At 37.8% G+C, this 22,952-nt stretch overlaps 1 protein-coding gene across 30 annotated transcripts in view; it reads right to left on the bottom strand.

Annotated features, from left to right (window-relative positions):
- The window catches only part of PLEKHA5 (pleckstrin homology domain containing A5), a 177,000-nt gene that overhangs the window by 59,028 nt on the left and 95,020 nt on the right, over window positions 1–22,952 (bottom strand). For 29 of the 30 annotated variants that reach the window (XM_065030656.1, XM_065030666.1, XM_065030536.1 and 26 more), the window contains 6 exons: window positions 19,346–19,429; window positions 18,290–18,410; window positions 12,371–12,475; window positions 7,971–8,043; window positions 2,800–2,900; window positions 1,799–1,914 (listed from right to left, as the gene is read on the bottom strand). In XM_065030656.1, coding sequence (XP_064886728.1) covers window positions 1,799–1,914; window positions 2,800–2,900; window positions 7,971–8,043; window positions 12,371–12,475; window positions 18,290–18,410; window positions 19,346–19,429 — 600 coding nt within the window. Of the gene's footprint in view, window positions 1–1,798; window positions 1,915–2,799; window positions 2,901–7,970; window positions 8,044–12,370; window positions 12,476–18,289; window positions 18,411–19,344; window positions 19,430–22,952 lie in introns of those variants that run through there. The other variant, XR_010466304.1, reaches the window with a different exon arrangement.

The following is a 22,952-nucleotide window of genomic DNA, read 5'->3' as shown; positions in this document are numbered from 1 at the left end:
AAGGTACAATTTTTCTTTGAAGTGGGTCTGATTTGGTTTAATCATTTATCAATCTGTAAACTATCACAGCTATCTGCAATACACCTACAACGTGAACAAAAACTTATTTTTCAGATTAGGTTTATTATTCACTAAGCTAGATGAGATTTATTTTGTCATGGTAACTTCATTCTTTTAAGTGCAATCTCTTAAAAGCGCTGAATAGAGAAAGCAAAAGGTGAAAACACTATTAGGTATTTACTTGCTTATGCTCATTCTCATTCTGCTCATCCCTACCCTGTAACTAACATCTATCGTTCCCAAATATAAGGAGGGTTGCAGGAGACAAAGAACATAACATCATATATAATATGAAATCATAATAAGATCAAATTTCATTGTGGTATTTGGACCTACCACTGCTCATTTCTACAAGCTGAAATCTTTCATTTTCAGTAATTTTGGGAATAACACATGAAACCTGAGAGCTTGAAGCATATGTGTTATTTTTTCAAAGTACGGAGAACAATGTATTTTTCTGTTAAGTGATTTCACTATGCTGCCCAATGCAGAGGATGAAATACTTCATACACTATCTATACATTTAAAGGATATTAGAGACAAAAGCTAAGATTTCCACCTTATGTTTAAGATTAGTCACTGAAAAGTTGCACAGGTAGAAATGTAGAGGTGTTCCTAGCTTACTATTATCCTTGTGAATGTCCTGTAGATTGGCGTAAGTAAAAGTCTTATTATGTTTGACTGAAAAGCTCACAAATCATTAAAACATGCAACATCAAAAGAGTGTAATCATTCTGCATTTCATTTTATGCTTCTGCCAGCACCATGCTGGAACATGTGATATAAAGATATCAGGAAGAAGTTAACAGGAATTACTTGCACTAGCAATGTAAAATTTGGAAAGACTGCTTGTATGTTGAGAAAAAGTTAAATGTGCTTTCTTTTCTGCAAAAAATTGTACCTTTTTCCTCTTTGGTACCTGTGTCTATGTGTGGTTTGTTTGTTTCTTTAACTTAAAATTTCTCAGCATTGCTGCCATTCTCTTAGTTCCAGCGTAGCAGGAACTAACAGGATGCGGAACAGATCAAGTGACAGCAGCCATCAGCAATAACTTCTGTGCCATCAATAATGAGGTTTTAAATTTACAGTTGATGAGGTTTGCATTCTATATGCCATGGATCTGACCCAAGGGACCACATTCAGACGGAAAACAATTCTTACAGGATAGACAGCAGCAGACAATATTCAGTTTCTGAGAGCACAAGGTTTCCAGCAGTAACTTGGTTTTCATTGTCAAGGAATGGACACATAAAGGAAAAAGCTCCAGATTACGCAAGTACACATTTGATGACAGCTTAATGATGAACAAGAAGGGCTCACCACAGGTACAACTGTTTAATTTACTCAGAAACTACAGTTATGAATTTGAGACTCGAGCCTATCGCCAGTTGAGCTGCTATGGTTACTCAGTCAGGAAGGCAGGTGAAGTCAAGCACGCCTGCACATAGGATTTGTTGATGCACTTCTTTTGATGCCACTGGCTAAAGGAATCGGACAGTATTTTTTTATCTTCTAGATCCTTACACTCAAGGTATCCATATTCAGAACAGAACTTAGATTATTTTTACGACTTCAAAATTTTAGCCAACGTTGTGAAATGAGTAAGGGTCTTCAATATAAGGATAAATTACTTCAGCCAATTTACATTCTATTTGAAGGTATAAACTTTCATTTAAATGAATCAAACTAAATATGTTAAATAAATAGAGTGTGCCACTGTTTTGTCAATTCACACTACCTTTTCACAGGCTCTGTCTGCACAAGTGCTGCATCTGTCATGGCTTTCATCCACAACTCCATTTCCTTCCCTGTATCTGTGCAGAAATAATAGGTCCTCATGTTTGGATGAGCTGCCTGATTGGAAATGACATGGTCATTGCAATAAAAATATAAGATTCTGTAAAAGAAAAGAGGCAAATAATGTTACTGTATGCTCGCTTTAATGTTTTCTATTATAATTTCTTCAAATAATATTATCAGAAAAAAAACCAGAAGGAATACTTCCATGTGTCTGTCACTGCATTCATATTTTCAAAATAATTGCCTATAATTTTCAATCATAGCTGCTTCTTCATTAATACACTCAATAAAAAGCCCTTAAAATTCTTCAGTCTTTTAAAAACTATCCATGTAAATTACATAATGATTATAAATAAAATTTTGGCATAGATTTTTGCAGTCTGAATGATACATTAAGGTTTAATTTGTACTTACCACAGTAAATAAATGATGCGTTGCTCAGAAGGCCAAAAGAAGAGCCAAAAGGAGCTCATAAAACAAACAAACAAAAAAGTCAAGAGAAAATATTTAGCAGAGTGATTTATACAATGATTAAAAAGATTAGCTGTGAAACACTCCTAATAATAATTCATGTAATATTGTAATTCAAGTGATAACAAACCTTATTTTAATTTACATGTAAATATACTTTGTATCTTAATAACTAAAGAACTTTCATTAGTATGGTAAGCCCAGCCGCAGCCTAAAACACCACACAGTATTTAAGATCCATGAACAAATAAATAAAAGACTAATATGTGATATTCATCAATCTTCACTTTCTAGTAATTATGTCCATCTTTACAACAGGCCAAATACTTGAATCCTCTGCTACTGTATTACGCAAAAATCAGTCTCAGAAGCTGTTTGTCAATCCCATTTTGCAGAACACCTCAGTTCTGATTACTACATTACTGTGCTTTCAGACATAAAATTAAAGAGAAAAATTGATTCCCCTACCTTAAAGGCATATTTGCGGTTAATATGGTCCTCGGGAGAAAGCACAGATATCTGAAAACTAGGTAGAAGTATGCTACCTAGTATTCCTTCTTCTTTCTCGTCTGTGGACATATAGTCTTTGATTAGAGAAACAGTGTTTTGACACACAATAATGCTATTCTGACACTTCAGTGAAACTCTGTATTTAACAACAGGAGAGCACTAACAAGAAGTTCACCTCGAAAGCAAATGTGTTAGAGAATCAGAAAGCCAGGTTTATTTGTTACGTAGGTGTTTGTACGCAGTCTCAGGAGTGAGCAGACCACCATCGTGCAGTCCCTCTTTGCCAACACAGGCCACAGAACCCGTATCACACAAGTGCGCATCCCCAAAAACCTGCCAAGTGCTGTGAAATCTGGGCCATCTGACAATGTCCACCTTTGACTTTTTCCCAAGACGGGCAAGCACAAAAACCCTCTCCTGAGAGTGCCAGCTCCGTAAAAGTGTAAGCACATGGAATGCGCTGCCTAGCTAGCTTCACCTAGAATTTTTCTGGGGATCTGTGCTTACCTGCATACAACTTCAAAGCTGAAAAGCAGATGGAAGTCAAGCCTCTAATTCAGTGACAAGAATAATCCCTATTCTTTATTGCCTGCTCGGTAAAAACTGCAAATACCTATGAAAGTGGAAGTATTTTAAAATAGTTTATTTTTCTTGGTCTTGGAGAAAACTTGCACATTGTTCTTCTGATATTGGGCATATTAAGCTTTGAGACTGTTATAACTCTGATGAACAGTTTACACTCTGTTGCATTCTATTTGTAAGAATGCATATGTTTCAGATCATTTGCAAACAAACAAGAGTCCCCAAAACCAAACACCCATTTTAATGTAAAATTTTAGAACATTAAAATAAGAAACTGACATTTTAACTGGAAGCCACAGCCCATTCTTAAATTCAGTTATACTTTAACAAATGAATAATTGTATGCAATTCATGAAGTCAATCTTAATTGCATCCCAGATACAGAACTTCTGTTCACAACCAGTATCTTAGGATTCTCTTAGTTGAAGATAGTGCCACAACAAATGGATATATATCTATGAAATTAAGATGAAAATATAGATATTCCAAACTTTCAAGCACAAAAAATTAATACTGTTACAATTAAAATCCATGTAAACAGCACAAAAAGACTAGCTTTCACACCTGGATTTAAAAATCTTTTTCTGGTTCTCATTTACTCACTAAATTCACTTAAGTTATTCATATAGGGAAAGCTCTGCTCAGCTATATTAGCATTACATGACACGTTAGATGTAAAAAATATGCTCTTTTAGACAGTTACTCAACTGGAGAACTGAGCAAAAAATTATTCTGATTGAAAGGTAGAAAAGAAATGAGGAGTGGATTTACTTTCAGGTACTCAACCGTACTTATAAGTGTGCCTGAAACCATCCCATCATGCCCTCTCAAATATTTACTCCTTGCTAGCCACACACACACACACAAAAATCTGCCTTTTCTCCCGTGTCCCAGAATACATGGCAAATGTTGGACTGCTATTTTGGGGGAAAATTCCCTTCTTTTGCTAGATTATACTTAGACTTACAGATTATACTTTGACTTATAGCTCAATAAGTCACACCCACTAGTGCCATATAAAACCATTAAGCATTTTTGTTCCACTGAACTGCTGCTTGTGTGGATGACTTTGGTCTTCGTTAAAGACATAGTGATACATTCCACCAGATTCTAAAAATCTGTTTTTCATCAGACTAACTTTTATCTACACATTACACTGCCTCATACTCATCGTTACTTGTATGCTGTGTATGAATAATACAAAAGAAAAATAGCAGATCTGTCCAGCTGTAAGATCTTTCATTTGTTGCAACAATAACCTTCCTATATGAATGTAGGCACTCTTTTATTCCTCCGTGAAAAAGAAAAAGAGTATCCTCTAAGCTCTGGAAAAATAAAATGAAATAATTTTTCTTTTCATTTATAAATTAGATTTAAGTATTAGCAGCTAACACTATAACACAATCATAAAATTTCAGTAAGGTTTACTAACAAAACAAAAAAACAAAACCAAAAAACCCCCAAAACCTCAATCAATCAACCAGAAACACTGTTTGTGATCTGGGGGTGAGTTCATGGCTCCCTGCTTTCCATTTTTTCAGTACCTGAGACACAATTAATAAAAACTTAAAAGTACAGGGTTTAGAGTGCAAGTTTTTTACATTTTAGTAGCCTTTTCTAATACCTTTGAGACTATCACTGTACATGTTTAATTACAGTTTATCAGCTTTAACCGCCTTCTAGTAAAAAAGTGATAGTTAAAAGCTAAGTTGATCATACAAACAATTTAGACTATTCTGCTTTTATTTCAGCTTATTTGGTACACTAACGTAGAAATGAAAAAGTAAGATTACAGAGCTGTTTGGATTGATTTTCTTTGTTGTTGGTTTTGCTTATTGCTTTTTTTGTTTTTTGTCAAGGTACTTCATGTGGCAGTGCTTTAAGTCAATTTAATATGTTTTTAAGGCAGATACAAAGCTGCACTTTGTAAAGAATCTTTGGAAGAGAGAGCCTAAAGACTAGTTTAAAGTAAGAAAACCTGTGGCGGATGCACTCAATCCCAACCAGCCAAACCAGCATCAGTTTGGTCCAGGCTCCAGAGGAGGGAAAGGCCTCAGCCACAGCCAGGCCAAGAACTCCTTTCAGGAAACCCATACGGAAGCAGAAGGGCACACAGAACACCGATGAGCTGTGGGTGCAAGGAGTCTCATGCAGACCTTCCCCCCTGCGTGCAATTTGACTACGAGTCAACCCCTTATTCTATAAATATGACAGCCTGGGTAAACCCACTTTGAGGTCTCTCTGCTAAATAAGCTGTCTATATGGCAATGGTTTTATTACTCACAGGCCATTGGATGAGCCCAATTTAAGTTTAATACTAAACATTTAGCTTAAATAAATGCATACTAAATATAATGAATCATTTAGAAGTATAAGGTTGTATGGTTTTTAATATACCCTTCGCTTCATATTACTTAGTAAGCTGGATTTGCTAAAATCTTAAGCAATAAAGTTCTGCTCATATTTACCAAAAGCAACTACAAACTACACTGAACACTTGCAAGATAAAGTCCCTCTTGCACTTTGCTGGGAAGAACGGAACTGATTGGGGAAAAATAACAATTTCAAGGCTAATGCGGAGACATTACAGACATCTGCAAAATGGGGCCTGCTTTGCACTTCACTGAAAAGAAAAAGGATTTATTCAGACAAAACAGTACCTGCAAGGCTATGGACCATAAACAATGTCTACAGTTGAACAAAATGAAGGCACATGTGACATGAGTGAAAAAAATCTAATGAGAAACAAGACCCCAAAGTGAAATATTGCTATTGGACTCAATCATTGTATGAATAGTCTATACAGATATAAAAGTCTATGGTTTTTTATACTCAGGTTGGACCCCTGCGCAGGTACCCAGCTTGAGCCAGCCCTCCTGCTACTCTACTCCATTCATTTTTTTCTCTGAAAATTATGTTTCTTGAAAGTCTGCTCTGCAGACAGTTATCAGGCCTCGCCTGTAAGTTTGCCTCTGGAGTTCTAAAATACACACTCTGGAGAAACGGTTATCAGGCAGAGAAGAATTGTGACAATTTGCAGGGTGACAGGCACAGGTCTCCCCTGAAAGTTTGCCTTTGGATCTCTAAGACACAGACTCCGGGGCAAACAGTTATCAGGGAGGGAAGACACCTGCAAGTTCACTTTGTGAATGGGTACAGGCACCTGGAGAGATGCTAAGCAGCATTCAGCTTGGCATATTTCCCCCATGTAGTAAATAATAGAGTGAACCCGCTACCAAACTCTTTTCAAGTTCCACTTCTCTTTGAGAAATCTAAACGTTGCTCTGCAATAAGCAGAACCCTAAATTACTGCCCCACGACCAAAACCCTATAAGAAAGCACAGAGTATATAATGACCACTTAACTAAATGGAGTGTAATTGTACCAAAATCGATGCCTCCGTGACTGAAATTATAGCCTAATACTGACTCAGCAGTGGCTTATCCAACTATGCGTGCTTCTTGGGGTAAAGGAACAAAGCCTACTGATTACATTTCAATAATTCAGAATTTGTTAACTAAAACAGTTATAAACAGTTACAGAGCTTTTACGTTTCATGACCTGTTTTGTCTTTATTAGATTAGAACCATGCTGCAACTTAACAGAAGAGCATTTTAAATTCATCAGTCACTGCCTTCATCGACAGCAGCAACAAGACCACCACTAACAATTCTCAATTGTCATCCTAAGCTGAAACCCCTTCTTACCCTTCATCTACAGATGGCCTTAACTGATTATTTTCCTCTACTTTGCCATGCTCTACAATCTTCTTTGCTCTTAGCCTCCTTTAATCTATTACAGTTTTACACCTTATTTGAATTGAGTAAGTTTCCATTTGCACAAATGCAATTTGTTTATCCCCTCAGGAGCACAACAGTTAATAATCTCTAATGGTGAAGGAATCAGTTTTCTAACATACATATCTCCAGACTAGAATTATAAGCAGCTAATTTTTCCCACATAAAATAAATCTGATGGAGCTACATAAGGGTACTAACCGATTTTTTTGTTCCAAATACAGCAAAGCCTTATACTCATATGGAACTGGACACATTTCACTTCCTAAGTATTAATGAACACTGATGGGATTCCCAAAAGGCATATATATCCTCATATATATATTCCAAGGGCAGAGTTTCAGCTCCCATGCACTATCCCTTTCCTATTGCCATTTCAGCTACTTCATTTGCATGAAAAATCAGATTTAACCTGGCATATTTAGTTCCTAACAACGGAAGCAGTAAGAAGTCTACAATCCAGAATTCAATAAAAGAGACAGTTGTGAATGGGTTTGCCCTTTGAGCATTCTTGACAGGCAGGAAGCAATTATGTGAAACTGGTAATTAGGAAGACAGGGGAAGGGGAAAAAAAAAAAAAAAAAAGAAAAAAAAAAGATAAAAGTAGCAGGCCTGAATATTGACAGCTATACAATTATTTTAACCATTAAGTTAAGTAGCAGCTTCATTCTTCTTACATTTGAGTGGTGTGTCAAAATTTATCTGCTCCCAGTAAAATGAGCACACAAAGCTCTTCCGAGTGGAACTTACCTCTGTAATAGAAGAGGCACAGATCTGAGAGCACAAACCACCGTTTCTTCCACAACTTCATTCCAGTACTATCCTGTATTAACCAAAGTGCTCAGGTAAGAACTTTCAGACCGTTAACAGTATTAGTTCATAAAGTAAACTGGGTACTAGTACTGGTGTGCTAGCAGTTAATTTTCTTGGCTAAGATATATTAAGTGTCTTTGACTTCTCATGTCAGACTTGACATTGCAAACCAAAATTGTACCACAGGAAGCCTGAAGTTAAGATGATTCAAGAATAAAATAAATGAGCCCATTCTTTTAGCATGCTAGAGACTACAATATACAGTTAATTGAAAACAATGTATACTATTTTTTTGAAAAAGGAAATAAGCAAGGTAGCAGTTGGGGTACATCCCCCCTTTGTTTTCTGAAGAAACTCTCTGCTGAACTTCATCTTCTACTATCACTGATATATCTAGAGAAAATTTCTTTCCCAAATAAAGTTTATTCCTAAAGCAATTTCATTTTCTTTTATGTTTATAACCAATTTACACTGCACAACTCAGAATGAAAGACTGCCACAACTACTGCAGTGCAAATAAGCCAAAGCACTGCAGTGCACACGTCCTAGTAGAATCAGATTTAATAAATATGTTAATCAGTTCCAAGAAGAAAGGTAAGTGTGAATTATCAATATTCTTGCAGCAAATAGATTTTGTGACCACCAAAAGGAGGAAATCTATAATGAAAAACTGTGGGGGGTTTGGGGTTGTTTTCTTCTATTTTAATTGCAAAAAATAAGCATCATCTTTAGCCTCATATTTCAAGCTCTGCTCTTTTTGGGATGCAGGAATGAACCAAAGAAGGGAGAAGAAAGGGTAAAGCAAGCATTAGCTAGGAAATTTTATTCAGAAAAAAGTTAAAATACCCTTCGCCACAAACATTTGCATAATTAGAATAACTAAGCACTTTACGGCATCTTCCTTCCGAGGACCTCAAAGTGCTTTAACAAACACTGACGAAGTCTGGAAGCACTGCCCATAGCAGTCAGCTCCTATTTTACAGGCGGAAAGGCAGACATGGGGAGGGGAGACTGCTTTCCTCACCTCATGACAGGGTCACTGACTCAGGAGTGGATTAGGATGCCAGATCCCTGGCCGTATAAATCAACCATAGGATGCGAAAACACCCAAAAGCCTTCAGTATAAAGGATTATCACAAACCCTCAGACAGATTTTCTGGAGATGCTGTTACACAATGTCACATTTATCCCATCACTCAAAATGAGCAACAGGTTTCTACACGGCCACATGTAAACTTCTGCCAGTAATGAGACATGCTAGGAATGATCTTTCAGCCTTCTTCAGACATAGCAGAGAGGCACACAAAATGATGGTGTGGTTCTTATATTTTAAATTCTTTCCTACTTTAAAGTACATCCTTTCAGTATCAGCGGATATACTAATTATTGTTCCCTCTTAATTATGTCATAATTAATGTTATGACATAATAAATAATGTGATTATGTCATAATATGTTAACAGTATGTTCACAGTAAACACCTTCCATAAAAAGTTTTGACTCTGGACTTAAAAATCAGTAGAAAAATGACAGAGGAATGGCATTACATGCAATGAAACAACACACCATGAGTCAAACAAAACTTGCTGTCCTCTGTTATTACATAAACATGTTAAGAAAGTTATCCTACCATCAAAAAGAAACTGTCACAAGCTTTCACTGTAAATTTCTGAAGATAGTATCTGTTGGTTAAACTCTTGACTAAATTTGCTTTCAGTTACTACTGTAACATGGAAACATACAGCAATCCCTTTTCTTACAAAAAATAACCAAACGTCACAGCATTTAAATAATTTCATACGTATACCCTGTTCAACAGTATGTACTTGGACAGTAAGGTGGATTGAAGAGAGTGGTGATCATCACTGGCCAGTTGCTAGTGGTCGACACCCCAGAGTGGCCAAGACTATTTAACATCTTCATTAATGACCTGCACACCAGGACAGAGTGCACCCTCATCAAGTTTGCAGGTAATAGGTACTATCAGGAGTGGCTGATACACCAGATGCTTGTGCTGCCATTCAGAGAGACCTCAACAGGCTGGGAAATTGGGCAGAGAAGTATCTCATGAAATGCAACAAAGGGAAATGCTCCATCCTCCATCTGGAGAGGAAACAGCCCCACGCACCAGTACACACTGGGGTTGATCAGCTAAAACAGAGCTCTATGGGGAAGAACCTCAGGGGTCCTGGTGAACAAGCTGATCATGAGCCAGAAAAGCATCCTCATGGTAAAGAAGGTAAACAGTATCTTAGACTGCACTGGCACTGTTGCCAACAGATGGAGGGAGGACACCCTTCCTCTCTGCTCAGCACTACTGAGGTCTAGCTGGAGTATCGGGTTCCGTGCTGGACTCGACGGTGTAAGAAAGACATGGACATACTGGAGTGAATCCAACAAAGGGCCACAAAGATGATTAAGGAATTAGAGCACCTTTCATACGAAGAAAGGCTGAGAAAGCTGGGACTGTTCAGCCCGGAGAAAAGGCTGCTCAGGGGCATCTTATCAAATCTGTATCAATACCTGATGAAAGTATAAAGAAGATGGAGCCAAACTCTTCCCAATGGTGCCGTGAAAGAACAAGAGGCAATGGGCACAAATTAAGAAACATGAAATTCCACCTGAGCAGAAGTAACCTTGCGAGAGTGATCAAACACCGGGACAGGTTGCCCAGAGAGGTTGTGGTGCAGTCTCCATTTGTGAGGATATTCAAAACCCGGCTGGACACAGTCCTGGACAACCTGCTGTATCTGAACCTGCTTGGGCAGGGGAGCCTGTACTGGATGATCAAGAGGCTCCTTCCAACCATCGTAACTCTGTTTGTGCGATATTAAAATATAGCTACTGCTTCTTCATTAGTAAAATAACATAACTGTACACTAAAATGTACTTGTCAATATGAACATAGAGTATAATTTTTAGGAAAGCAACATCTTTGTACTACTTAGTATGCTGAGTATCTATGATTTGATGTGAAACAAGAAACATGAAACAGCTAGAATCTCTGGAGCACTGCAGTAAGTTAGTTCAGGTACGCAACCATATCTTTTCATACGTGTAAAACTCACTGCAAAGGACCTCGGAAAGAAAAGCCAGTTCATTATGAATCTAACATTCAGAAGCAGGCAGCAAAAACAACGACACAGATACTCATGTGTACAACCACTTGCACTATAATTTGGATTTCATATTTCAATCAAGTTAATTGATTACCTCATTTAATTAAAAAGAATCAAGAAAACAGTATTTCACGAACATTGACGTTTTTTAAAGCTAGAAAGTTTAATAGCCACAAAACAAAGCAAAAACATCTCTCACCTTTGTGACAACTTTGCACTCTCAACATTGAGTGAGAGTAGAGGCCATAAAAGTATCTAAACATGGAAAAATCTACTAAATAGACACTTCTTTTCATCTGATAGTAATTTTTAAAAACTGACTCATCAACAACATCCAGAAAGCTACCTGGGTCATTCCATTTTGTCACAGTAGGGACAATAAATGACAAAGTACATTCAAAACTACATATAAGTATTTGCCTTAGCTGAGTTTAAACGACAAGTTCTTACAGGGTGGATTTCACATTGGTAGATTTATAAAATATATTCCTAATATGGGCTAATCAGTTTTGCTGTTCAATTTTTTGATCAAACTACTCTACTCTGACTTCATGCAGAGCAAGAAAATGCAAGTGGTCTGGTACCGCAAAACAGCAAATCTACAGCAGGCTAGGTACACTGTCACTAAATACTAAAAAGGAGATACTTCAGATTAGTTTACATTCAACAGGAAAACCTAAAATGATCTCTGGTTTGAAGATGGTCATCTTTGAGTCAAGAAAACAGGCATTCCTCTGCTTTTCATATGTGAAAAAAATTGCTTGATTTCCAATTTCTTTTTGAAAATATTTTCTTATTTTTTAAAACAAATTAAGAGATATAGCCTAACAAAAGAAAGTTCAGAATTTAAAAAACCAATATGCTGGGCCATACATCCTAGTCCCATCATTTCAGCATGCCTGAAATTCATTCAGCTATTTGCTAACAACATCTGCTTAGATTTTTCAAGCCCTTTGTATATTTTAGAGAAAGATATGTAAATACAGAACACCAATGTGCTGTACTTGTCTAATGCCCTTACTCATTTGTATCAGAATGTCATCCAACAAGTTTCTAATTAATTAAAATACCATGTGTCAGTTCCTCATACTTTATAGCTTCACTCCGTTATTGCTATAATTGTATTTTATGCAAATGGCTGTCTTTTGTACATTATACATCTTATTAAAAAAAAAAAACAAAACAACAAACCAGAAAGGGGTGAAAAGGGGAAGAGTACCTGTTTGTAGAGCCAGCCACGTCTGACAACTGGTGCATTAGGATTCCTCTTTATGGAGTTTGATCTTTTTCCAAAATTATGAACCTTCTTTGAAGATCGTGATGTCTAAATTGAATTGAACAGGTTAAAGAAAACATGACATCAACATCTGTTGAAAAATCATAACACATTTTCTTTAAGATGTTTTTCTTACATATGTTCCTCTAGGGGATTGCAGAATTCAAACTGTATTCCTTTTTTAGATAAATAACCATTATGATGGTTCTGCTGGATTCAGCATTTCTTTCTTTTTCCTCTGCAGAAAATTTAAAGACAAATCCCAAGACAAGTACTTAATTTTTTTTTCAACAAGAAAAGCAACCAAATACATACCTGACCTTCTTATAAGGTAGGTAGAAAACCTACCAAGCTGTAGAGAGAGAAGTAAACTAACAGAATTATTATTAATAATTATGAAAAATTGTATCACCTGGGCAAGAAAATTGTACTCTTTCCTCCTTCCAACACTGGACTAATACATGAAAACTTGCTCAGATTTCAACAAGATACAACTGTCCCTTTCCTAACTTATATTAACTTTTTAAAAATTCTTTCTTCTCCTCAAGAACCCTTTGTCGTATGATTTCTTGGCTGGTTTGAAGCGTCATTACTGTACCTGCTTGCACTAAGGCCTACGACGAAACATTTGCTTTGAAACTCCACCACTTATATATACTGTTGCTTATACCTTTTACAACCTTACAGCTACACAGTGATCACAGATGATTAAGAGAAGATAAATAACCTGTTTTAGATTTTGTCTTTCTTCTACTTGAGTAACCAAAAGAAACAGCAGAAGGCATAAAGAAACGTGCAGTGCTTTGCCATGTCACACTTCATTCTTTTCAGCCTACATTTAGAAACTTTGTTCTGCAACTGAACGTTTACTTGTGTTTTCAATTCTGTAAGAATTAGTCCCTCAGAAAGCGTATGATGTGATACAGCAAAGTACCCAACTCTGTAAAAGAAGTAAAGTTCAGATAAGTCTTTTAAGCTGTGTTCATGGCTCTGCTCCAAATCCACCATCTGAATTTAGACACTATAATCCTGTGCTTCATCTTCCCCATCTCTACCACTGAGAGTAGTCATAAGGTTATGCAAAGTTCCTAAAGGAGGACGGCTAAACAAACACTCAGTTTTTGCTGCAAATTAGAGTATGGAGTTTCTCTACGGAAATTCTCTCAACATGCATCACAGAACTGAGCTGGGTTTTATACATGCTTCAGAGAAAATTCCACAGGCAGTTTAAAATCATAAACTGAAAACTGCAATTTAAAATGACATGCAGCTTTTGTCAACGATACCATTAACTGAAGAATACAACATAGCTTAGCCAAAAAAGAATAACATTACAAAAACTGTGTGTTAAGTCTACAACGCAGTGAAACAAGATGATTTTGTATGTCTTTTTTTGATAGAATCAGCAGGGAAAATAAAAACAGAGTGTTTTTAATCTTCCTTGGAGATATAGAAATTAGATTCTACTCTGTCTGGAAAGCAAGATAGAGCAAGCAATTGAAAACCTAATTAAAAATAAAAGTTAAAATCTTTTACATTTTCACCTGAAAAAATCTACCACTGCAAAATAGACATAGGTTTGTAAGAAGCAAGTAAAATTATGACATCCAGCTGCAAAAAAGAAACATACAGAGAACGTGTAACAAACCGGAGCACATTAGAAAGTTTACTACATCTATCTCAGCTAACCTGTATGGCTACTACTCTATTAACCTGTATGGCATATCACAGAAGAACTGTGCCAAGATTTTGATGGAAAATAGTTTATAACACTCATACCTGCTAACATTAGGTATTAAAGGTTCAACAGCTCCCAAGAGTGTTCCGGACTTTCTATGCTTGTAAAATGCCTAATGCACTAAGGATGCTTCTGAAAACACAACCAACCCCAAGTATTATACTACTAATGTCAACTCCACTAACAAATTCAGATAATTTAGATAGATATCTCTTAGGTAGGTCTGATAACAAGCCATACTGACTCCAATTTCACTGAGTTCACAGCAAAGTTTTAATGGGTTACATCTAACCAGCTGTGAATAAAAACTTCCATTAACTAAGGAGAGCATCACAAGTGCTTTCTAATTTTAGTTAATACAGAGAACACTTTAGATACCTTGTGATGATTTCACCACACACTGCATAAAGAGAATAAGCGTTCATAACAAATTCTGAGCCTTGAGACAAAGAGTATTTTAGGATATGGAAATACTGTAGGTGTATATGCAAACTAATTACGAGTTCTCAAACTTTTCAGATCACCTCCTCCTCTTATTACATCTAGGATCCCTGGCCATCCCATGTTCTGTCACACACAAATCTAACATATCTTGAACAGGGGAAACAAGAAGAAAAGGAAAAAAAAATAATTGAAAGGTTCAAATATTTTTTATCCCACAGCACTAACAATGTTGCACAGCTCCAGCTCCTGGAGAAGGCAAAGAGGAGAATAGCGAATGAAGGGCCCAATTACTAACCAGCTGGTGGAAGGCATAGAAGGTAACAGAGCTGACAAACTCATAGTCACATCTGGTACCATCTGAAGCATTCTAAGGAATAGCCCCAGTAACTGTGATGCCTCTAAAACCAGAACCAACAGGATCTTGGACAGTTCCAGTACAGAGAAAGAAGCCAGAAGTCCAGTCAGTGATATTTACTCTTTCCCAAACCTGAAGGAAACAAACAGCAGCAGGGTTTCGAACTCTGGGCACACCTCGTCACTCTGCAAGTTGCTCCACTCTCTGCTTAGCTGGTACAGGACACCGAATTTATGTGAGGTTTCGTCCCCAGTTTCAGATACAGCACAAAAGTAATTAATTACCACTAAACTTATTGTGTCTACATTTGAAAAGCATGGATTGAGAACCTTGCTGATAGGAAAATTTTCTCCATGCGAACTCAAACAATGGACATCAGAATACCTGTTACTTTCAATTTCTGTTTAAAAATATGTTTCCAAGTCTCCAAGGCTTACATTATCTTCCAAACCACAAACCAACATGATGTTGCCTTCTGGATTTTGTAGGCAATTTCAGCGCCTTCCCATGCCGCAGTTTTCCATGAGCTGAGTGGGTTTTCGCCTCAGCGTTTTCGCTTGGGCCAGGAGGTTGGTCTTGGAGCAAATCTCCCAGTCATTCTCTCTTACTGTGTTTTGGTTTGCATAGAGCAAACTACATTTATTTTAGATAAGACTAAAATGTCAGATGAACAAGGAGCACTACTGGACTAGCCTGAATATAAAACATGAAAATACAGAAGAGATATTTAGTCCTGAATACCAATACTGCCTTTCACATTGCTCCTGTTTACTATGCTGTTGGCTAATGTATCTCATGACTACTACTGCAAAATTTCCGGCTAACCCAAATCCTGAGAAGACATTTATGGCTATATCTAAACTACCCATTTAAAGCTGGATTGGCTTAAGCACTATATGAAATATCTATAAACAAGTGGATGAGTACTTATAAAGAATTTTATACATCCTAGCTGTGATGGAGATGCAAGGAGCTCTTCAGGAGCTGTTCTGGGTTAACACTCCATTCCACTTACTGTGAGAAAATTGTTAGCATTAGTCTGCTGATAATCAGGACAGCAATGAAAAGCAGAGGAGATGAACTGTGGAGGGTGACTTGTAATATGACCAACTTTATACATTAAAAAGCTGATTCCCTCAATGCATTTCAAGAGATACAATCATATTTTCCTAGGTAGTGATTTTTAACAGCAGGGAAAAAAAAACGAGAAGACAACTAAAGAAACCGACTTAATTTTAAAAAGATAGAACTTTTACATAGTCAGAGCTCTGTGCTAGTGTCTTCAAGTTTAGAAATACACTTAATATAGAATAAGCAGCACTTAACAGAGCTGCAGTGTGTTATTTGGCCAGCACCATGTATATGGTGGAAGAGGAGGAGCAGAATTGTAGAATGGTTTGTGTTGGAAGGGACCTTTAAGATGATCTAGTTCCACATCCCTGCCATAGGCAGGAACACCTTCCACTAGACCAGGTTGCTCAAAGCCCCATCCAGTCTGGCCATGAACACTTCCAGGGCCTTCTCCAGGCAGCCAGTTCCAGTGTCTCATCATCCTCATGGTGAAGAATTTATTCATTATCTCTAATCTATATCTACCCTCTTCCAGTTTAAAGCCATTACCCCTTGTCCTATGACTACACACTCTTGTAAAAAGCCCCTCAGTTTTCTTGTAGGTCTCCTTTAGGTACTGGAAAAGCTGCTATAAAGCTTTTCTTTTTTTCTGCCCTTCTCCAGGCTAAACAACCCCAACGCTCTCTGCCTGTGTTCATAGAAGAGGTGCTCCCACCCCCTGATCATCTTTGTGGCCTTCCTCCAGAGGACTCACTCCAACAGCTCCATGTCCTTCTTATGTTGGGGATCCCAGAGCTGGATGCACTACTCCAGGTGGGGTCTCATGGGAACAGAGTAGTGGGGGAGAATCACCTCCCTCAACCTGCTGGTCATGCTTCTGTTGCTGCAGCCCAGGATGCAGTTGGCTTTCTGGGCTGCAAGCGCACATTGGTGGCTCATGCTGAGGTTCTCATCAACCAACACCCTGAAGTCCTTCTCCTCAGGGCTGCTCTCAATTCATTCTCTGTCCAGCCTGTATTTGTGCTTGGGATTGCCCTGACCCATGTGCAAGGCCTTGATGATCATCCTGAGGTTTGCACAGGCCCACCTCTAAAGCCTCTCAGGGTCCCTCTGGATGGCACACCTTCCCTCCAGTGTGTCAACTGCACCACACAGCTTCGTGTCATCGGCGAACTTGCCAAGGGTGCACTCAGTCCCACTGTCCATGTCGCTGACAGAGATGTTCAACAGTGCTGGTCCCAACACAGATCCCTGAAGAACACCACTCATCACTGGTCTCCACTTGGACATTGAATTGTTGACCACTGCTCTTTGAGCACGACCATCTAGCTAATTATCCACCGAGTGGTCCATCTATCAAATTCATGTCTCTCCAATTTAGAGACAAGGATGTTGTGCAGGACAGTGTCAAATCCTTTCCACAGGTCCAGGTAGATGACATCAGTTGCTCTTCCCTTATCCACCAACACTGTAACACCATCTTAGAAGGCCACTAAATTTGTCAGGCACTATTTGCCCTTAATGAAGCCACGCTGGCTGTCACAAATCACCACCTTATTTTCCACGTGGCTTAGCATAGATTCCAGCAGGATCTGCTCCATGATCTTGCTGGACACAGAGGTAAGACTGATGGGCCTAAATCCATCACCTCGATAAACCTCTGGGTATCTACCTTAACTTTTTGAGAAGCTGGGTGAATGGAGAAAGTGGGACACAAATTCAGCTGGCCTAGGAACCTCCAGGACTTTTCCCAGGCATTTTTTCCTAGGAAACCAGAACCTCATCTTCTGGTGCAATGACAGCAAACGATGTCATCTCCTCTTTTAATTTTACCCCAGGGTCACCTTCCATCTCTCTTGTACCTACTTTTTCTAGATAATTACAGTTCTCTGTATTTTACTTGAAGAAATCTAGTCAATTCTTTGTGTATCGAGCAATTTCCATAACAATGCTTATGATGATGTCTCATCAGTGAACAGCAATTTTGCTTGTTCACACTGATTAGAAAGGTCAGATTCTGTAAACAATTTAAGTATGTGGAAGTCATAAGATGTGAGATACCTGTTAAAATTACTGCTTCAGTGATAATTTGTTTCAGACACCTCAGTTGCCAAATTAAACATGAAAGGAGACAAGTACCCTGAAAGATATATGCTTTCTTTCTCTTTTTCAATGGAACACTAATATATAGCACTGTCTTTGTGGAATAACTGAATGATTGTAACTTTAATTTAATTTGGACATAAAAACTTACTCTGCCCACAGGGCTCATTGGATGTGCAGCATAATCTGATGTCAGATTATAGTTAGTTGCTTCACATATCATGCTTACTGGTCGCTCCTTCTTGTCTTCAGATGTCATTGCTGCAGCAGTCCTGAAAACAGAATATGTAATAGCAATAGAACATGCTGTGTGTGCAGACTGCTATTAAAAAGCACCCCTAGATCTAGCGTAATACAGTCGGTGCCCTACTTTTCCAACTTGAAAGCAATTCACGCTTCATTGTAAAGCTACCTGCAACGTGTTTTAAACTTAAATCTATTCTAGGTGAATTTTAAGACGTTTTAAAACAGGAGTTCTCTATTAGCGCAAGGTGTTGGTGGAGTGGAAAAAAACAGGAATGAGCATGAGATGGAAATGGGAAGAAATGCTCTCCAAAGACCCCATATGGCTTTGTCTCACTTTAATGAGAACATGCATGTTTGTGAAGTTTCACATATTGCTGTCAGGGTTTTCACTCTAGCCGCTGTATAACGTGTTGCAGCAATGGCCGTGACTAGGACACCCAATACCCAGCCACATATAAAACCCTGAGGGCAGGTATGACTTGCATACATACCTTCTCATATTGTTGTCTTTCTATAAAACTAATGCAAAGACAGCAAAACCAAGTTATTATCTAGGTTTTCAGAAAGTGTTTCAACTGGCCAACAAAATATCTGATTGAGGAGATACTACCAGGCAAAACATGATACATTAAAGGCACATAATTGTCCCTAAGTGATTAAAAACGTATTCTTTTTTAGAATTTTACTGGATTATTATATAAGTCATTTGCTAACACTACAGAAGAAATAAAGCGAGAAGGGGAAATTCACACTGTGTAAACATGGTGCATTTCTATCATATAATTAATTTCGGCTATGTTTTTTATCTTAAAAATTACTATTAAATATTGCTTTCAAATAATATAAACATACTAGTCTGTCTTGAAAATGTAAATATTGCAATTAGTGATCACTGAATCTTACTTCAACATTAACAAGTTTTAAAACACGTATTTGATAGATCGAAACAGATGCCACTTACTGTTCATTCACAACAAAAATACAATTGTCCTGCGATGGCTGTCCTGTTACTGGATGTTTGCAGGTTACTTTTCGTTCATTATGGCTGTGGAAGAAAGAGAAGGAAAATTATTAGGCAATAATTTTTTGGTTTTTCAGCTCAAGTACCTATGTCCAGTACACTGAGTACATCAGCCCAGTGAAAACAATTATGAATATTTCATTATGGCATGTAACAATGTATGTGCATACACACACAAACACATATACACGCCAGTTAATAAAAAGGATAATGATTATTACCACTGGCACTGGGTTGGTAATGGTTTTGAATTTAAAAAGTAGAGCAGTAAAGCGTTACTGGTTCATATATGTTCCCTGATAATTCACTTTAGTTAAGTCTTTATATATTCATAAATAGGATTTCAGCTAGACGGGGACAAGTTAAAGATAAGACATAAACAACTGCTCTGTAGGGATAAAATATCACTTCCATAAAAAGCAATTGTCTTCTAGCTTAGAATGTAAAGTTACTAGCTCCAAATTTTCCAATAATACAGATAAATACTCAGTGATTGGAACAGAAGTGATGCATCACAAGTACAGTTCTACTTCTGCTGCTGACTTTCTAATTGAGGGTGCTACTCCCCCGCAGCGGCCTTAGGAGGCCCCTCTGGTGGGAGGGAACGTGCTTCACCCACACCAGCAAAAACCCCTCACTTTGCACTATCTCGGTACCCTGAACTGCAGGCGTTTTTACATCGCAGCAGCTCCCACAATTGGGAAGAAATCGCCAAAATTCAACAGCTCTCAGCTGCTGCCACTCGAGACGCACACCCGAGAGCACGGAGCTGCCGGCCGGCACAGCGACACCACTGTGCTACCACCAGAGACAAAGGGGGTGAACTGCTATGACTCCCTCCCAGCTCTCTGGCCCCGAAATGGAACAGAGAGGGCAGGAAAGGTGCACTCACAAAATTCAAACCTGGTTCCGTGATGAAAAAGCATACAAACAGAAATGAGACTAAGAAAGCGCAGTGAGTCTGTCATGCAGATGTGTTATCTGGATATAACTCACATGCTCCAAAACAAACTCACCTCCTCTAACACTTTAAATAATAATTATAACAAAAGGAGTATATAATGTAAAACCCCAGTATCTGAAATCAGCACCGTAAAGCACAAAGAAAGTAATTCCATTTGATAGTATTTACTTTTGCAAACAATACGTGATGATAATCTTTTTCATGGAAGGTATCACATAATATTATGCCTTTCTTATCACAAGTTCAGCCCTGAAAAATATTCTTGGACAGAGAACAAACCTGTACAAAAAAAAAGTGCTTGATAGCAGTTGCTAGATAGCAGAAGAGGTGCAGAACAACAAAAGCTTTGAATGGCACTTTTTCCTTAACACCTACTTATTTTATTGCCTATTCATTTAACCTTCTAGCTTTCAAAACTATGAAGCACAGCTCATCTTGCAAACGCTTCGCTTTCTACCCTTCCTGCTTCTTAAAAACAACCTAAACTTAACAAGACAATCTTAACTTTCAACAGGTTTCTTGAAAATACCTTTGGATAACATTTTGTAATTATGAAGCATTACTAATTAGAAGTTACCTCCAAACAAAAGCTTAATAAATAATTCACACTACTTTCATGGTTAATGGATAGATGAATACATGTGCATAGCTTTAGAAAGATAGCCTAGTCCGTCCTTCCTTCCTTCCTTCCCTTTTTCTTTCTTTCTTTCTTTCTTTCCTGGGATTTTTAAAACCTACTAATACCTAAGTGGATAGACGTGTTACGGAGCTTAACTAATGAGGTAGCAAACGTACTTTATCTTCACACTATATTCAGCAGAATACTAAGTTTAGCTTTCTTTAGAAGCTTCTGTTGCAGAAACGCATCCTTTACAATGAGGGGACAGAAAAGAGATGACCTGAGTACATCTGTGTCATGCCTAATTTTCATGCTCCAACAATGTCTTTCAAGTGAAAATGGCCTGAATTGCACAGAATTAAAATTCAAAACATTCCTGAGAAAGCATCCAGGTTTGGTGGGGTTTTTTGTGATTCTTCTGTTTCTTCACTTCCAAAATATTTCTCCCCCCGCCCCCCCACCCCGTTCCCTCTGACATTTCAGAAATTCTCACACCAAACTAAAAAGTAAAAATAAAATATACACAATATGGAGATAAGCTGGCACTCCGCAGGCTTTGCCAAAATGTTGCCATCTTGCTCATTGTGAATCCTTGACAGCTGGCTATGAGTTGACATCCAGAACTCTAGAAATGTAGAATCAGGACTTCTGCTCAGGGACCATCAGTACACAGGAGCACTACAGAGAAGGCACGTCCCACGTTGTGAGTGGGTGCACCCCGCTCACACTGACACAGGAAGAGGCAACACTCGAAGAGTGTAAAGGGGAGGCCATACAAAACCAGGAGGGAAAGCAGAAAGTGGGAAGAAAAGGAGAGAGAGAGGAGAGGATGCACTGACACAAATCTATTCAAGAATAGATTTTTCTTCCAGGCTTGAGTCATGTATCAAGTCAGTATTCCAAAATCATCAAAATGTTTTTGGATGATATAGTTTTCCTTACTACTCACACTGATGTCGAGATGCACAGAGGCGTAGCTGACATTACATTAAAAAGGCAAAAAAATATTCTAGACATAGAGCACTCTCCTGTGGGATACCCAATACTTCCTTCCTAGCATTTGAGAGACATTTATAGTCACTCCCTTCTAAAAAGGCAAGGCAAAGTAAGAGCAATTTTTTCTTTCTCTTCAGTTTAGACGCAAGTGAAATCTCTTGAGTGAACACTGGAAATTCAGCTCGTACAACTATGTGTGATGACTGTAAATATGTCTAGCTGGATGAATAAATTTTAAATACTTGCATTTGAAAACTTTTTCATTACTTATCTAAATTGTTTCACTTTTGGCGTTAACTTATCTGATATTTTGACAAGACTCCTCAAGATACTTGCATAAGTTACAGAGTAGCTTGATAATTATTGCCATAACCCTCCCACATAACAGCAGGTTAAAGAATTTGTTTTAAACTCAATCTTGCAGACTACAGAGAGTTTCATTAAAACCAAGTTACCATGTGATATTCACAACCTCCAACATTCAATTTAGACAGTTGTTCAGTAATCCATGAATTTCTGGGTCCACATACAAGCTTAGTATTTAAAAATATTACACTATAACAATACATATCTGACCAATAAATTTCAGGAGATCTTTTTCTTTAAACTGAGAACTTTTATTTCAATTTTATACATACTCCAGTATGTAATTCAGAGTTTCAGCTCTGTATATTTATTTGTCTACTTCTATTATGCGGAAGAGTGATTGATATTGACACAACCAGCTAGAAGCCATGGTGTTAACTTTTTGCTTATGCAGAGATACAGCCTCCGAGAGGTACACGGAAACAATACTCCTCTTCCTCCTCTCTCCAATCAATTTTTCATATCAACATGTTTTCAGAATGCAGGGTAACTATACACACACACTGTTGCACTTATAATGAAGGACATAACTGACCCTTACTACTATAATTAGGTTGTAGTAAATGGCATACCAAACACTAGAGCCAAATTGGAAAAAATTC

Source organism: Columba livia, chromosome 1, assembly GCF_036013475.1.
Source record: "Columba livia isolate bColLiv1 breed racing homer chromosome 1, bColLiv1.pat.W.v2, whole genome shotgun sequence".
Classification (NCBI taxonomy): domain Eukaryota; kingdom Metazoa; phylum Chordata; class Aves; order Columbiformes; family Columbidae; genus Columba; species Columba livia.
Note: the sequence above shows the minus strand (reverse complement) of the source record. Positions and strands in the feature narration are given on the sequence as shown.